Below are 16,884 nucleotides of genomic sequence, written 5' to 3' on the forward strand. Positions count from 1 at the left end.
TTTGAGTCTTTTTTTCCACATCATTTTGGATCGTTATCACCATATCTGTGTCTAAAACGTTGGAAAAGCTAAAGCAGATAGTAAATAAATAACATTCAAAAAGCTTAAAGCTAAAAATTGCTAAAGAAGTCCATATAGTCATTGGATCTAAGAAAAGTCTTCTACATTCATTCGGCTTAGGTGCCTGCCCAAAACTGCTCGGGAGCTGCACCCAAATCTTATAATGGCAGAAAAAACCCTGCTAGAGTGCAAAAACATCCTTTACTTAAGAAACTGGGATGCAATCAATTGTATGCTGTTGTGCGCGTGTGTATTCAGCCCTTGGAATGATGATAAAAACGTATTCATAGGATAAGGCTGGCCCACAGTCAGAAATTGCTCCTTCCTTTGTTCGACAGGAATTTATTGTCCTCCGAATTAAAAACACATTCCATCAACACAGTGGACGGAGCTTCTGCTGAACTCGGGATGTGTGTCTCCGTGAATTTGAATTGCAAGAACTGAACCTGAATTGTGAGAACTGACCGTGGAATTATAGAGAGGGTTGGATTTTCAGTAAGATTCAAATACAGTTTCAATTTCATAATATAACATTCAGTTTCAAGTGTTTAAAAAAAGAATTCAATTCCAAACTAAAAAATTTGATTTCGAAATATGCTGCTCACATTGAGTTTTTCAATTTACAGTATATTCAAATTAAACACTGCAAATTTAAATATAAAATGATTTAAATTCAGTTTCTAGTATTAGTATCACTAGGTCTAACAGTTTGTTGTGTTAAACTGAATGTGATGCAATAACCTACCTTACAAATAAACTGCACTTGTTGTATGCCGTCACCCTCTGCAATGATTCTCCATAGATCTGGTTTACTTGTTGGTCCTAAGACAAGAGAGAGAAAAAAGGAAACTAAATATTTTAGTTTACCAAAAGGACAAAAGGAACCACACAACACTACTCCGTTTGTGCACAGGACAGGGGAAAGGCCACAGATGGTAAAGACAAAGGCAGTGGGAGTAGAGCAGCCCCTTCAGGAATTGTCGATGTCGCGATTGCAACCATTCACGCAAATCAAACCAATCTCTGTGAATTCAGTGAGACCTCGGAATTTTGTCCAATCACCGCAACTTCACCGCAAATTTGACCAATCACCGGAGCTCCCCGCAACTTCCACCGCAGTCCACCGTGCCAACATAACAAGTACATCCCCAAATTAATTTCCTTGTCAGGGTTTCCCGCAGAAGATGTGTTAGTTAAGGTGGTAGTTTGCCATCTGACCGAGGGGGGGGTTTTATCTACAATATCTCTGCAGTGCAGACTCTGTACTACACACTACACTACACTAAATATTATATTTAAATAATAATAAATAATTAATAAATAACCAGCTTTTCAAAATAACAGTTGCAATGTACAACTTTAAGCTCATTAAACTATTTTCAAAAAAAGTGCTATAACAATTTTACTGGCATTGCTCCCATCATCCTCCGTGGCACGCTCTCTTCCACTTTGCCTGACAACTCTTCTCCAAAACAAACAGCTCTGAGATAACAGAGCTCAGCCCATAGCTTCACACACTCCAGCAGATAGTATGCGTGAAATAAAAACAGGAAACGCAATTTCACTCTGTGTAACCGTGTATTGTGAACCGCGTGTAGTGATAAAAAGAAAATGGACAACAGTGTCTCAAAGACCAGACAACAGCCGGGACATTGAGAATCCACGCTCAAGAGGTGATGATAGTTCCAGTCACTTCGTCATGTATTCACTTCGTTGAAACAAGAGAAGAAAGCCTCACTGATGTGAAGAACAGGACAGAGAAACATATAGAAATGTTCTCTGCCCACCGTATGCCAACACTCTGGTAAGTCCATCACCCCGTCTCTGCCCGGGCATGCCCCAGCTGGCCGCACATTGGTTGACAAACTCCGACGCACACGCGACGGTGAAATGGCGATTGTTCTCACGGACACGGCGATATCAACTGGCTAGTTATCCTCCAGACAGCGACGGACCACGTCTCTTTTTCTTTCTCTCATTTCGGCCGTGTGGCGCGTGTGCACGCTCGCGGTGTGAAGCACATCCGCGCTATTGTTTTTTTTTGACGACCTAGTTAAGGCGGTAGGGTTCCCCAGCTTAGGCGGCCGCCCGAGCTGCAAAGTGCTGCGGGAAACCCTGCTTGTTTCTAGTATGAAGATAAGGCGTGTCACATCTCACATTTACCAACAAAACGTACAGCGAATTTTGATTTGTCACTCAAAAGTCGCTGCTGTTTCAATCCTGTCAAAACACACACACACACACACACACACACACACACAGTAAATTTCCTTGGAAAACTTTTTGCTTTTATTTTTAAAGAATTATACTCCCCCCTCCCAAAAAAGGCAACTTCATCGCAACACAAACACAGATTTGAATTGCAACTTGCATCGCAATTTTTTACAAAAGCTGCTGCAATATCAACACTCTTTCTCCAAAAATACAGACTCCACCTGTATGTACTGACTGAGTGTGAGGAAGATCTCAATGGATCATATTGTGTCCATCAGGTAGAACAGAGATTTCTTTCTTTAATTGTCTTTGAACAACTTGAACAAGTGTATTTGGTGGTCAAAGACTTTTATTTAGTGAAAGTCTGAACTGGCAGCCTTGAAACTCACGGTCCTCTGGTGTTTTCTTGGTAACGATGTTACTCCAGTTGCTCCAGTAACCATGGCCCTCCTTGGCATTTTTGCAGGACACCTGGGTTTCATACACTTGGTATGGCTGAAGGTCCTGGAGTCTGAATGACTTTATGTCCGATGCAGTGTCCCCGAGAGGTACCTAAAGGACATTAAACACATCTCTTATTGATTTTGTCAACTAACAATTCGAAAAGAAAAGCAGCAGACTTGTCGGTTGAACAGGCAGCCACACTACACCACAATATGTACCAGACACACAAATGAAGATAAAGACATTAAAGTTAAAGTTCTTGGTTGATGTGGGGACACCTGTGGTTACTGGTGCTAATAATACAGGTCCCTGAATGCACCCTGAGCAGCTACTCCTTCAGAAATAGAACAGCAGCCTGTTGCCTCAGCTGTGTAAGTTCTCTCTTAAGTTAGGGTTTAAAGTCCACACAAAACGATACGTTGAAACTACGTAGTTTGATACTGTTGTGTCGATGTTGGGTTGCACCACGGCGACGCAAGGTTAATCTTAGTTACACTGGCGTAAAGTCCACACTGACCAGAAGACATTTCACTTCCCGTGGCCAATCAGTGAAAAGCCCTATTCTTGGCGCAGTGTTTATTATCATTATGATATCATTATTACCATGTTGTCTCTCGTGCCCAATTGTCTTTGAACAGTTTGTTCCGCAATAGCGAAGAGGCTAAAAATAGCTAACGTTGGTAATGTTAATCACCAAAACAATGACAGACATGTACCTAAACTAGGACAAAGCATTAGGATTGATAATATACAACCTTAACCTACAGCTAACATCGAGTGGTAAAACGTTGACTACAACATGGGGTAATATAAGGGTAACGGTACCCTATTATTATTAATTATAAGGTTAAAGATCTATTATTAAACGTTAGTACAAACATAATAATCGCCTACACTGGCAAACTGTTATAAATGAGTAGAACCTAAAGGCTGTTTCATGCTTCTGTGTCAACTCCACGCCATAGCTACGGCGTCGCTCCTACGGCGTCGTGACCCTTTCGGAGTTCCGCGTTGGGGTTGCTTTGCATTGCGGTGCATTTCACCGCCATACCGCTAGGGGGTGTCGCCTGTGTCTGTGTCGCTCACCACCGAAAACGGTAAAGAATGGCAAACCCCATAGACTGTCTGCTAAAATATTAATCTTATTTGTTTGGCCTTTTCTTGCTTAGATTTTGTGAAAAGTATCGAGAAATAGACACAGTAAAATCCACTGACCTAGTTATTGTAACCAGAAAATAAGTCTGAGGTTATTTGCGAGGTGTCTGCCAGCCAGTTTATGTTATGTTAGCAAGCAAACTGCCCACAAAGTACTGCTTGTTGGCGAAGTGCTAATTTCAAAACGTTACTGACATATAGACACTTTACAAACTGATAACCCCGTCATTGTTACCAAAATATGTCTGAGTTTATTTGCAAAGCTTATGTTAGTGAACTAGCCAATACCCACTATCAACACACAGGACCAGTTGACCAATCACAGTCCTTGCAGTCTGCGTCGCCTCGATGCAAAGTTACACATTTCTGGAGGTGCACGTCAAGCTACGGCGGAGGGCTCAGAGGGGGGATCGCGGCGATGCAGAGGGGTCTGCGGGGGTATGCCGTCGATTCGACGCAGAAGCATAAAACAGCCTTAACGTTAACCTAAATCTGCTGCCTGCAGCTCAATAATGGTCAGTAATCCTCTGTATCTCCGCTCGTGGAAAACAAAAGCATAAGTATCAATATAAATCATATTAGATATCTGAAGGGGTGTCATCCTAAATTATGCCACCTGTCAAAACAGGATGGGAACTTTACACCTACTAAGGGCTAGGTGTAAGACTGAATTTGTAACTTATGCCTACGTTAGAACTACTTCAGCTGGTGCAACTGTTAAAATGTTAGTAGCGCGTAAACTACGACCTAAATCAGAACTAACGTTCAAACTAGTCTACGTTTGAACTTACACATAGCTGGTGCAACCCAGTGCAGAGGAGGAACGGGTTCTACAGCGATGCCGGGGCTCGTCGAGCCTGTACTTTAAGCTAAATTCTCAAAGTGTCTTACTTTCGCTTGTTAGCATGGTAACATTAGCTAGTCGTTCTTCTTTTTGTCGTTTAACAGCAATTGACTGGTGAAATAACGTATTGGTATAAGTTGTTATTACATTTTAAATAAATCAATTCAATTCAACCATATGGCCCTAGCAATAAACAAGATGTCACCGACTGTGGTTTTGTGCACTTCTTTTTCTTTTAAGTAAGTATCGGTTCAGGCACCGTTATTGGGAAAAAATAACTGGTACCCAACCCTATTTATAAGAGGTAGCTTGACAGATTTGGTTTCCTTTTGATTCCCTTTCCTTTTCGAATCAATAGCCTAATGGGCAAAAACACATTTGTCTACAGTGCAGCAGTTGAATAATCTGTATTTAACTGAGCATGTTTAAAGTGGCTTTAAAGAAACAGTTACTAAGTACCATGTAGCATTTTCAATTCTATTTTTTTTTTTTACTATTTATGACCAAGAAGGCAAAGAGCATGTTGACATAGCTACCCCGCTGTATTACATGTTAACTGTATTGTCTGCACTTGTTGTCTTGTTGTGCTGTATGATGTTGTGGTGTAGTAAGTGTTTTACTAGAGGACCACAATGCAGTGTTTCCTTTAGGATTTTTTTAGCAGTGGGGACAGGTCTGTCCGAACCCCCTCACCCCCAACTCCCGCGCGCCCCGCCGCCAAATGTTCTACGTATGAAACGGAGCTGACACTTCGCTGCAACACAAACTAATATATTTATTCACCTCTATTCACACACAATGAGGCATATTTTCAGTTGTGATTGAACTGTATTTTCTGAGGAACTATAACTTAACATCTACAACAGGTCTACACTTAGAACGGACCCACCGCGGTGACGTTTTTGGTGGAGCTGTTCATTTAATAGTCGACTCGGAAGAAAGTGAACGTTTTGACAATAAAGTACATCAACACAACAGTATGTGGAGTTAAACTGGACGGGCCCAATAACCTCTGAATAGTTCTACTTGTTGTTAAACTGGACGGGTCCAATAACCTCTGAGTAGTTCTACTTGTTGTTAAATTGCAATGTGAGCGGCAGCCAACGGGGGTGCATTATGTTGGCAGGATCATTTAAAAGGCAACCGCGACTACATTTTTTGTACAGCCCTATCTCTGATACCATGGTGGCAGAAATTTTGTCGTGGTGGGCCGCCACTACAAAATCAACATAGAGGAAACACTGCAATGTTAAAAAGCCTTCAGACTTTGTGTTTTTATCCTGTGTGGTTTACAATGTCTGCCTAGGTAATCACTGCTGTGCAGTGTTATGTTTTTTTCTTCTTCAAATAAATCAAACAAAACACAATATGATAAATGACTGAGTGGTAGAATGAGAAAAACATACTTACATAAGTCCAATTTTGAGTCCCATTCTGGCGGTATCTTATTTGATAGGTTAATTTCACACGTTCTTTGATAATACGATGAGTCCAGTTTATCAGAAGGGAAGTGGGAAAACTCCTCTCTGAAAAGACTTTGACGTCCGATGGAGGGTCTGTTTTCACTGCAACAACAGACACAACAAGCGGTCAAGACTATGCGAGATAGTGTTTATTGAACATGTCACGTGGTCATGTCATTGAACGGAAACGTAATGTGACCATACCTTCACACGACCGGTGCACACTAGATTTTAGAGAAGGGAAAACAGCTACACTGTACACGGTCACATTTCAGCCGAGCCAGCATTGTGACTAAGGTGAGTACATGTTTTAGACCAGACTATATCAGACTAGCAGACAAAAAGATGGCAGCACTGAGTGCGTTTACATGCACAGCAGTAACCGGGGTATTTGAATGACAGGGTTCTGACAGTTCTCCCCGTATACATGAGCGGGGAAGAATGGGAAGAACAACAGGAGTAACTCTACCTCCGGTACAGTAGGTGGCGTTCTGCCAACGCACAACTGGCTTTTTCTGCCGGTTGACTTATGTCAAAATTACACCGAACGGCATCTCAATTAGTAAAATGTAACAACTTAATGTTTCATTCACACACACTCTTGTCACAGCATAGGAAAGCACAGTGCTCTCGCAGGACGACTGACAACTTGTTTGGCTCATTATATCTGTAACCCTCCACTTTTTTTGTGAAGACATGGTGTAGACAGCCCCAGAGATGGACAATCTGTTTAGCCATCTCCCGGTTTCCGCTGCTGCCTCGGCGGGGAGTAAAACAGACGGCCCGCTGATACTTTTGTTTTATAGTATCATAGCAATGACTACGACTACTACAACTACGAGAAGGGAGGGGCAGTTGAAACGTGCATACACTTAACCAGACCATGCTCCATTTAAGGTGTAAACATGCAGGAATCCCCCAGTTACTGAAGGAGTTCTCTAGGTCTGTTAACCGGGTTATGAGAACTCTGATTTTAACCGGGGTAAGGTGTTAACATGGCGTTTGAAAAATCGGGGTATTACCTTAACCTGAATATAATCGTTTTTTTAAACTGCATGTGTGCAAACCTTTATCATATTAACATTACAACATTTAACTTACCAAACCATCCGGAATCTTCTTTCAGATGCTCAGATTCTATTTTTCCCAGTTTATTGTGTGCCTCCACCCAGACCTCCAGTGTCATATGATGGGGGAAAATGTCCCCTAACTTCACTTGGATACTGTTGTCTTTTGTCTCATGAGAGGGCTGCCCGCTGTTGACAAAAGATCATAATACTCTTTAGGGGAACATTAACAACAAGGCCTACACAACGATACAAACGGAAACTCTTTCCATTTGAAAACAAAATTCACCTTTTTTGATATAGTCCAACTTTACAACCCTTCCACTATATGCTATAAGAATGACCTTTAAACCAATGCTTTGACCTAGGGAAAGGCATGAATATCACAAAAACATGAGCCCCTCTCAGACATGGAATCTTCATCTGTCCATTGATGAAGAGCAACAGTGACTTAAACTAATACCAAAGAAGAGAGGCGTGTCACTTCTCTCACTGGCTGCAGCAGCGATTATAGTTGAATGACACGTTATATCTCTGTGGCTGTACTGACAATTATCATCACAGTTTGATGATTTATGACGCGTCACGTCCATTCTCGTAGCTGGGTGCGGGGCGTTGTCATTGACAGCTACACTGGCCTCTATGGGTTGAGCTACAATGTAGTATGGTACAATAGTGATTCGGTACATCACTGCTGCACAGGGTGTATGTTGTCACCGGTAGGCCTGTAACAATTATTACAGAATTGTCAATTTCTTTTCATAATCGCCGTTTCTTTGTTAAACCGTAATTAACTGCTAACATGAGCTAAGGTCTTAAGGAGTATTACTGGTAATTGTTGATTTTGTTTAAATATGCCAAATTGTAATTATATAAGTGATTATTGGTCAGACTATATATTTTTATTATTATTTCAATTGTTAATTTTTGGCACTTCACCCTATACATGTGCATAGCAACAATGAACCAATATGACAAGGGTTACAGGGATAGTTAGAAAACATGTTTACTTCATAGTAGAGATGGTCCGATACCATTTTTTGCTTCCCGATACCGATTCTGATACCTGTGTGTCATATATTTTATTATGTTTTAACAACTGTATACTACTATCCCTGTATGGATGTGATATGATTTCTATCTTTGTTGTCGGCCTGGCTCAGGATAAACTCTTTGTGAAACATGAACAAACACAAACAATGAATGCCACAGAACTTTCTTTTATTCTGCAGTTTGACAGTCAACTATAACGGAAAAAGAACATAAACTACTTTAACGTAGATTTTCTTTAGGGTTTTATTACGTGGTATCGGATCGGTGCATGAACTCCAGTACTTCCCGATACCGATACCAGCGTTTTAGGCAGTATCGGAGCCGATACCAATACTGGTATTGGTATCAGAACATCTCTACTTCATAGGCTGTGTATTTGTGTCATTATCTGGGTCACATGACAGTAATGTAACCAAATGATGTATCCTGGAATTTGTTAAAAAAAATAAATAAAAAAAAATAAATATTTTTAAAATTTGACAAAGAGACAATTATATTGTTAATCGCAATTATTTCTGAGATTAATTATACAGCAGAACTTGGAATTGTTACAGCTCTAGTCACCGGTGCCTGAAATGGGCCAGTACTCACCAGTACCGAGTACCGGCACTTCAGATTTTTGTCCACGTGAGTACCCTTACTTCTAATTGTTATTACAGGTATTATTAATCAGCTGATATTTATACCAAAATAGGCTACAGTACCAGTCAAAAGTTTGGACACGGTTTCGCATTCAAGTGAATGAGAAACTTTTGACTGGTACTGTATATATCATGATTTATTGGCAAAAACACATTCAGCACCCCTATATAGCCTGAACGGAATGATCCTTTGTTGGACAACCACATTTTCAGACACTGCGACGATTCAACAGTTGAATCAGGCTCCTTAGATTGAATCTTCGACTGGTCAGGGTCACCCTTACAAGATGTAGGTGTGAATGAATATAAATATATCCAAGACACATGCGTTGATCACGTCATGCAACTGCTGAATTAGGGTACTGGCAGCTTTTCTGGTCCAATTCAGCCACTGGTTGTCACCACTAGCTGGCAGGGCAAGCAGGAATAACATACTGGGTTATGTTACTTTTTAAAACTGCTGAATGAAGTTTTTCTTGTAAACCACCTCCAGATGTGCTCTGATTGGCAGATGCTGGTCTGGCTGATCCAATCAGAATGTTTTTACACCTGCATTGCACCTGCACATGTGTTTTTCCTGAGCTGCAAAGATTAATCGATTAGTTGTCAATTATTAAATTAATCGCTAACTATTTTGATAATTGATTAGTCTGTTGAAAAAGTTTGAGTAATTCTTTTAGAAAAAATGATCTGCTGTCAGCTTGTTAAATGTGAATATGTTCTAGTTTCTTCTCTCCTCTGTGACAGTAACCTGAATATCTTTGAGTTGTGGACAAAACAAGCCATTTGAGGACGCCATCTTGGGCTTTTCTGACATTTTATAGACCAAACAACTAATTGAATAAGCACTACTTATATATCACTGATATATACATATACTAACTACAATTTGAATCCACTAAGAAAGTGTTACGGAAATGCAACAATTAGAGGTGCAAGATATATCGACTCAATATCGTTATCGCAATATATCGAAAGTGTCGCAATAAGTATGCAACATTTAGTTTATTTTGTGGAGCGCTGTGTCCCGTCCGTTGGCTGTGTGTCTTAGTTGTGTTTGATTTCGAGCCCTCTTGAAATGCTATAATGATCATGTTTCATTGGCCAGTTACCGTGCCACTTGCATGTTAGTGCACGTCAGTGCACAGGGCCACTACGTGACAAACCCTATGGAGCGGACCACGTGTGTGCATATTTTAACAGAGTGACAGTGTGAGTGAAGAAATAGATAGAGACAACAAAACGGAACAAATCAGAGAAGCGAAAGAAAAGTTGTGTTCTGTTCTCTTTATTTATATATTTTATACTGTCCAACCAGTAAAACATGTCCTGTTCTCTTTATTTATATATTTATTTATTTATATATTTTATACATGTCCTGTTCTCTTTATTTATATATTTATTTATTTATATATTTTATACTGTCCAACCAGTAAAACATGTCCTGTTCTGTAGACATGGTCCTTATTTATATATTCATGTTGGACTAGTCCAATATGACAGTCATTTGAAATAAACCTTGTGTTGTAAGAAAACTTGTTTAATTTGTTATGAATATATTTTGATGCTTTTTTCCGTAACTTTTGTAATTTTACATATGTTTAAAAATATTGAAATTAATATCGATATCACAACATCACATTTTGTTAATACCGTGCAACCCTAGTGACAATGCCTTTTGTAGTCCGATTGCTGGTGTGGCGTTATTCTAAATGGATGACGGGATAGTTCCGATGCCGCCGGAGGTTCCGCCAGATGTCTCATTTTTCCCCACATTCTGCTTTCTTTGTGTTCCCTTTAAACTCCGGTCAGATGGAGCAACATCAACTGGAACCTCTGAGCAACATTACAGGCTGACAACGGCAAGTTTTAAGGAAAATGTGGATGGTGCAACAAGGCAGGCCTGCTTGGTTCTCTAGGGGAATGATTGTAAAGATTTACGGCGCTGTGGAGGAAGGTCTGGCAATGCGAGACTAGTGTGGCTTTAGGTGTGCCTCAGGGGATTCTTACATATAGAATTGCCCGGCAGTTTACAGAGTGAAGGGTGTGTCTGAAAGGGGCTGCACAGAAACGTATTCATTCAGAGTCAGAAACTACAAATGATAAGCCATGACAAATGAACTCATCAAGTCCTCGACACCAGCAGCAAAACAACCTGACATTAACAAAACATTATTTCAAGTACTTTAGCAGCTTGACTTGATTCCAACATGCTGGAATGTACTAAAACAAAAATGTTTCCAGAATTTTCTGATGATAAAACTTTCAAACAGACGATGCTGTGATGCAAAAACATGGAGGTGTATACTCACCTCGATGGGAGGACTGCAGTATACAGAGTGTATAATGTAGGGACTGTATCAGTCTGTTGTCCTACTGGTTGCCACGAACAGTTGAAAGTTGGAGAGATGTACAGTCCCTGCTGAACTGCCATACAGGACAGATTCTCAGGCTTCCCCGGAACATCTGACATTGAGACAAACAACACACACAGATCTTATTAGGGCCCAAGCACAAAGAGCACTGAAAGTGTGAAGAACCTATTGTTTTCGTGAATATAATTTTTCTGCTGGGCAATCAGACATTTGAGATGCTTGGAATGCTCGGCAACTCACTAAAAACTGTCAAAAAAAAATGTCAGACCTGGCGAAAATTTCAAAGCTCTGCTTGAGTGAACGGGCTTTGGTGTTGCCTGCGGGCTACATAGCGCCACAAAACGCACGCCAGGTTGGGATAAAGTTCCTTTGATGTTCACGAAATTGTTCTCATCTTTATTCGTTTATTTTTTGTTTCACCTGACAGGATGTGAGGCATCTTATATACCATGCATTCATTTGCATTTTACAAAAACATGTTTAAGGACTTTAGGATGCACAACAATTTTGCACCCATGTTCCAACTAGTACATTTTTCGACTGAAATTGCAATTAGGCTTGAGTGTGGCACGTTGGCTCTATTGCGACCCCCAATTAGTTTAAGCCTTACAACGTATTTTTGACACTCTTGATATGACCATTCTGGAGAAGGTCTGTGGAGGCAGAACTCAATGAGAGCTATGAGTGAGGATGGAGGATGGATCTCTGAGGAGCTATGAGTGAGGATAGAGGATGGATCTCTGAGGAGCTATGAGTGAGGATAGAGGATGGATCTCTGAGGAGCTATGAGTGAGGATAGAGGATGGATCTCTGAGGAGCTATGAGTGAGGATAGAGGATGGATCTCTGAAGAGCTATGAGTGAGGATAGAGGATGGAACATTTTTCTTCATCGTGGCAACCCTACTAGTGAGCCCACAAAAAAACTGACTGGGTTGTCTTACTTCCCAGGATACCCAGAGGCTATGTGCAAAAGCACTGAAAAAGTGAGTTGTTCATTATAAGTCCCCTTTAAATACACGTGGTTCAAAGCAAACAACAAAAAACACTTACAGCCTTTTTTAAGGTCGATCCCGTGAATTAATTTGCCTTCGTTTCGGATATAAAAGAGGGTGTTTTTCTTTTGGCATCTGCAAAATAACCATTCAGTCTTTTCACTGGTGATGGGGACAGTGACGTTGAGAGCTGATCCGTTGATCTTGGTGTACTGTTCTTTGGGTATAGTTGTCCCGGAGAGAGTCCAGTAAAGGTCATCTGCTGTAACTTCCGACGTGTTGATGATCACGCATGTAGCCGTGAAGTTAGTCCCCATCTCTAGCACTGGAGACTGCGGGACTACCATCAAATAGTAGTCATCTTCTGAAGACCAACAAAACAAGAAACGTCAATTTTCAGAATCAAGCTCAACCTAGTGGCACAACTGTAAACTTTATTGTTTGTTGTTATATGTGACCAATTACAGCACAACATAGTACAATTTGACCTCTGCTAGGGCTGGGCAACATATCAATATTACAGTATATCAATACTGTAATATGGGACTAGATATCCTCTTAGATTTCAGGGTTTTCCCGGCCATTATAAGGTTTGGGTGCAGCACCCGAGCCGTTTTGGGCAGCACCTTAGCCAAATGAATGTGACTAAATGACTTTTTTAAGATCTAATAATTGCAGTTTGTCCCTAATGGATTTGGAAGCAAGTTTTGTCTTTAAGCTTTTTGAGTGTTATTTATTTATGATTTGCTCTAGCTTTTCCAAAGTTTTAGACACAGATATGGTGATAACGGTCCAAAATGATGTGAAAATAAGACAAAAAAACGACCAAAAAGAGACACAACATGACTACAAAGAGACGCACGCAAAAACCCACAGAGCGACAAAGAGACACAAAATGTTTGGGGGAAATTGCTTTTTTTTTTTTTTTTTTTTTTTTAATTAAAAAAAACATCACATTTTCTTGAGGGAGGACCCCTAAATCACCCGCCAAATATGCGCACCTAAGTCTTCCACAAAGCCATGGAAAACAATGGATTTTGAATATCGTAATATCGTGACATAAGTGGTGTCTTTTCCTGGTTTTAAAGGCTGCATTACAGTAAAGCGATGTAATTTTCTGAACTTACCAGACCGTTCTAGCTGTTCTATTATTTGCCTTTACCCACTTAGTCATTATATCCACATTACCTATCATTATTTATCACAAATCTCATTGTGTAAATATTTTGGGAGAGCACCAATAGTCAACACTACAATATCGTCGCAATATCGACATCGAGGTATTTGGTCAAAAAATATCGTGATATTTGATTTTATTCTTATCGTCCAGCACTAACCTCTTCTTTAAACCCGTTCTAAGCAATAGGAGCAGTGGGCTGCTATAACGCGCCCAGGGAGCAGCTTCTGTTCTGTGTCAGTGAGCCTACATATGTACAATACAAGAGCCCCTTGAATTGGCGCATCTAAATGGAATGCAGCCGTTGCTCATGTTATTAGTACCACCTGTGTTTTCCTGCTGTGACTAGTAAAAATGACCGTGGGAAAGATCTGAGAGGGAGTTCGATTTTTAAGTGGCATGTGATACGTGCCAGTGGCATGTACTTCCATATTCCAATATTATGTGCCATATGCCATATCAGACTGATGTCATGAAGTGGCGTATGTATGCCAATTCCTATGCCATTATTGCCGTGTTATCAAAACGCGTACTCGCTTTTTAGTGTGTTTATCAACGCCGTTTAGCCTCCATTGACTTACATGACCTTGCGATTGCGTGTGAATTGACGCCGTAGCGAGTAGTATGAAAGGGCAAAAATCCGACCGTGTCGGTCAGGGGTAGAGGATGGGTAAAACACAGGACTTTCACCCAGGAGAGCGGGGTTCGAGTCCCGCCTGTGACTTTGTGTCCCGCGAGTGATGTTTCCTTTCCACGTTTGTTTTTTCCTAAACCCAACCCCGTTCTTCTTTTCGTAATCCCAACCGTTTCTTCTTTTCCTGAACCCAACCCGCGCGTGACATAGCCTCGCGATAACACGTAGCATCGCGATAACACACCACTTGGCTTTAGGAAAGTGGCACATGCCCGGACATGCCACTTCCGGCTGCCACATGCCACTTAAAAATCTAACTGCTACTGAAAGATCTACTGCATGTTAAATGTGTAAAAAGGGTACTGACCAACTCTGGCTGGTAGAGCAGAGCCAAGGAAAGCTAACGCCAACAGCTGAAGCACTCTGGCAGACACCATGACGACGACTAACTAGGAACATTAAAAAAAAAAAAAAAAAAAGAACATGATGTATTTTGTATTTATTTTATATTTATTATAAGGATCCCCATTAGCTGACGCCTAGACGACCAGTTAGTCTTCCTGGGGTCCAAAGCAACATTTAAATCAGACAATATTAAAACATTTCATGACATATACAGAAAAGAAAAGAAAATGAATACAACAATATCTGTTTACAGAACTAAATACCAAAAAAGACTTAAAAAAATTTAAATTAAAAATTTAAATTAAATAAAAACTAACAAATCAAGCAAATAGATAAATATCTTGAAAACAAGGTTATATATTACAGTGTATTACATGGCTTACATTAAGGTATCTCACATAGACAGAGAAGAAATTCAAATATTTTAACCACACAATAAGAAGCCTCATGATAAATAATTTAAGTGAAGGTAAGACTTGACTTTCTTTTTCAAATGTACCTTTCCTGTGATAAAACGAATGTTACTTGGGATATTATTCCACAAAGACCTTGCTCTGTAAATGAAAGTTTTTTTTCATTTCCAGTTCACTTGTAAAACTGGAAAGGGTAGTTCTATCTGATACATTCACGTTGCAAACTTAACAAACAGGGTTCAAAATTAGCATTTTGACGAAAAGGTACATTTTGAACCCTGCTTACAAACTTTAAAATGTAACGTTAGTCTTAGTTACAAGTCGTGGCGTGACGCCGAGGTTAGCTAGTTGTTTATCTTATCTGACCACCTTACCATCTCGTGTGTCCCCGGTCCGTACGTTAACACTTGCGCTAAGATACTAAGGTTAACGCTAGATAAGAATCTATCACGGTGTTAGCTAACAGTGGATAACGTAGCGTTGCGTTGTTAAATAAAGCAGACGATGGTAGCGTGTGGCTAACAACGCCCGTTAAGTGTTGCGTATTCAACATTTAGGTAGCTAATAGCATTGAGAGCACACATTGCCATCCCTGATAACGCCATATTATTTCCGCCTCAAAAGCAAGAGGTCTTTACTTACCTAACTGGCTTCAGTGCTGGTCCCTGTGTAATCTCTGTTAGATTAATACCATATTTAGCTATGTATTGCTAAAACCTAGCTAACAATCGCTAAAACAAGAATTTCATCTGGCATTTGTGTCACGTCCGTGCCACTGCGCTGGTTCTGGGCTAGGACCGCCCACTTCCCGTCATGTATTTAGAGAAAACCTATGTCGCAACATTTTGTTCTTTGGTGATTTGTCAGATAAGTTGTCTGTCAAACATTCCTGACGAATCGGGGGTTTCCGGTGGCTGTCTCGGACGTGCACGTCCCTCACTGTTGTTTTCCAGTATGTCTCCGCCCCCTCGCGTTCACAAAGCACGTGCACGTGCCCATAAAGGTTCACGAACTCCTTGACTTCTCAAAACGAGACCACACACATAACTGGGACGGAGAACTTTGGACTGTGGTTGTTTTACCTTTAAAAACCAGACAGTCGATGTTTCGAAAAGAGTTTAATGTCCAAAATTAGATTATTGCCAGTAACAGGCCATTATATGTGCCACTGCCAACTAAGCAAGCAGTGCTTTTTAGTATTTATTCTCAAACGGTAGGTACTAAAAACATTCAACAAAATATAGAATGTTGTACGGAAGAGGATTGGGGCCACATGTGGAAAACATGTATTGAGTTCTGAGTTTAAAGTCAGAAGGGGAGACCAGGGACAGTTGTACCACTTTTTGCAATTTTTAGCAATACATCAAAAACCATTTACACTGGAATAACCAATTTGTTATATTCTAAACTTCAATCTGTCAACTGCTGAAACAATGTATTTAAGTGGTTTTATGAAATATGTACAGGTTGCAAAATTGATTTTAATACAGTGTCTCCACTGTTACAACCGTCTCAGTGTACAGGGACGGTTGTAACACATGTCAGGGACGGTTGTAACATGTCTAAAATATACATCATTATTAGGCTCATCATCATCAACAAATCAATCATATACTCAAAATGGAAAATATGATGTATCAGTCATGTTATTGTGACTATTCATTTCATGTTTTGAAGTAATGATTACCTTTTTTTTCATACTACATGACAAAAAAGAGGTGAAGCCGTCAAATTATAATGCAAGAAAATGATTTAATGGGTAGAACACCTCAAAAAAAGTTTAAACATGAACTCAAACACTCTCAACACCAGAGAGAGAGGGGGTGGGGGCTCGGTAGGCCTAGTCCGAGTCACATTAATTATATTAAATTAAATATTCAATTTGCACATTAAAGGGAAATTATGCTAGCCTAGAAATCTAGACCCCCCTAGCGGCAGCAAATGTA

The 16,884-nt window shown here is 40.2% G+C and overlaps 1 protein-coding gene across 2 annotated transcripts in view; it reads right to left on the reverse strand.

The window, feature by feature from the left end:
* il6st (interleukin 6 signal transducer) overlaps positions 1-15,840 on the reverse strand; it is a 33,210-nt gene extending 17,370 nt beyond the window's left edge. The window contains exons 1-8 of one of the 2 annotated variants that reach the window (XM_031287360.2): positions 15,581-15,836; positions 14,488-14,569; positions 12,368-12,673; positions 11,254-11,407; positions 7,282-7,436; positions 6,128-6,282; positions 2,664-2,826; positions 806-882 (exon numbers count right to left, since the gene is read on the reverse strand). In XM_031287360.2, coding sequence (XP_031143220.1) covers positions 806-882; positions 2,664-2,826; positions 6,128-6,282; positions 7,282-7,436; positions 11,254-11,407; positions 12,368-12,673; positions 14,488-14,557 — 1,080 coding nt within the window. In that variant the 5' untranslated portion in view covers positions 14,558-14,569; positions 15,581-15,836. Of the gene's footprint in view, positions 1-805; positions 883-2,663; positions 2,827-6,127; positions 6,283-7,281; positions 7,437-11,253; positions 11,408-12,367; positions 12,674-14,487; positions 14,570-15,580 lie in introns of both variants that reach the window. The other variant, XM_031287361.2, reaches the window with a different exon arrangement.
* Between the last annotated feature and the right edge of the window lie 1,044 nt (positions 15,841-16,884).

This window comes from Sander lucioperca, chromosome 14 (genome assembly GCF_008315115.2).
Source record: "Sander lucioperca isolate FBNREF2018 chromosome 14, SLUC_FBN_1.2, whole genome shotgun sequence".
In the NCBI taxonomy this organism is placed as follows: Eukaryota; Metazoa; Chordata; class Actinopteri; order Perciformes; family Percidae; genus Sander; species Sander lucioperca.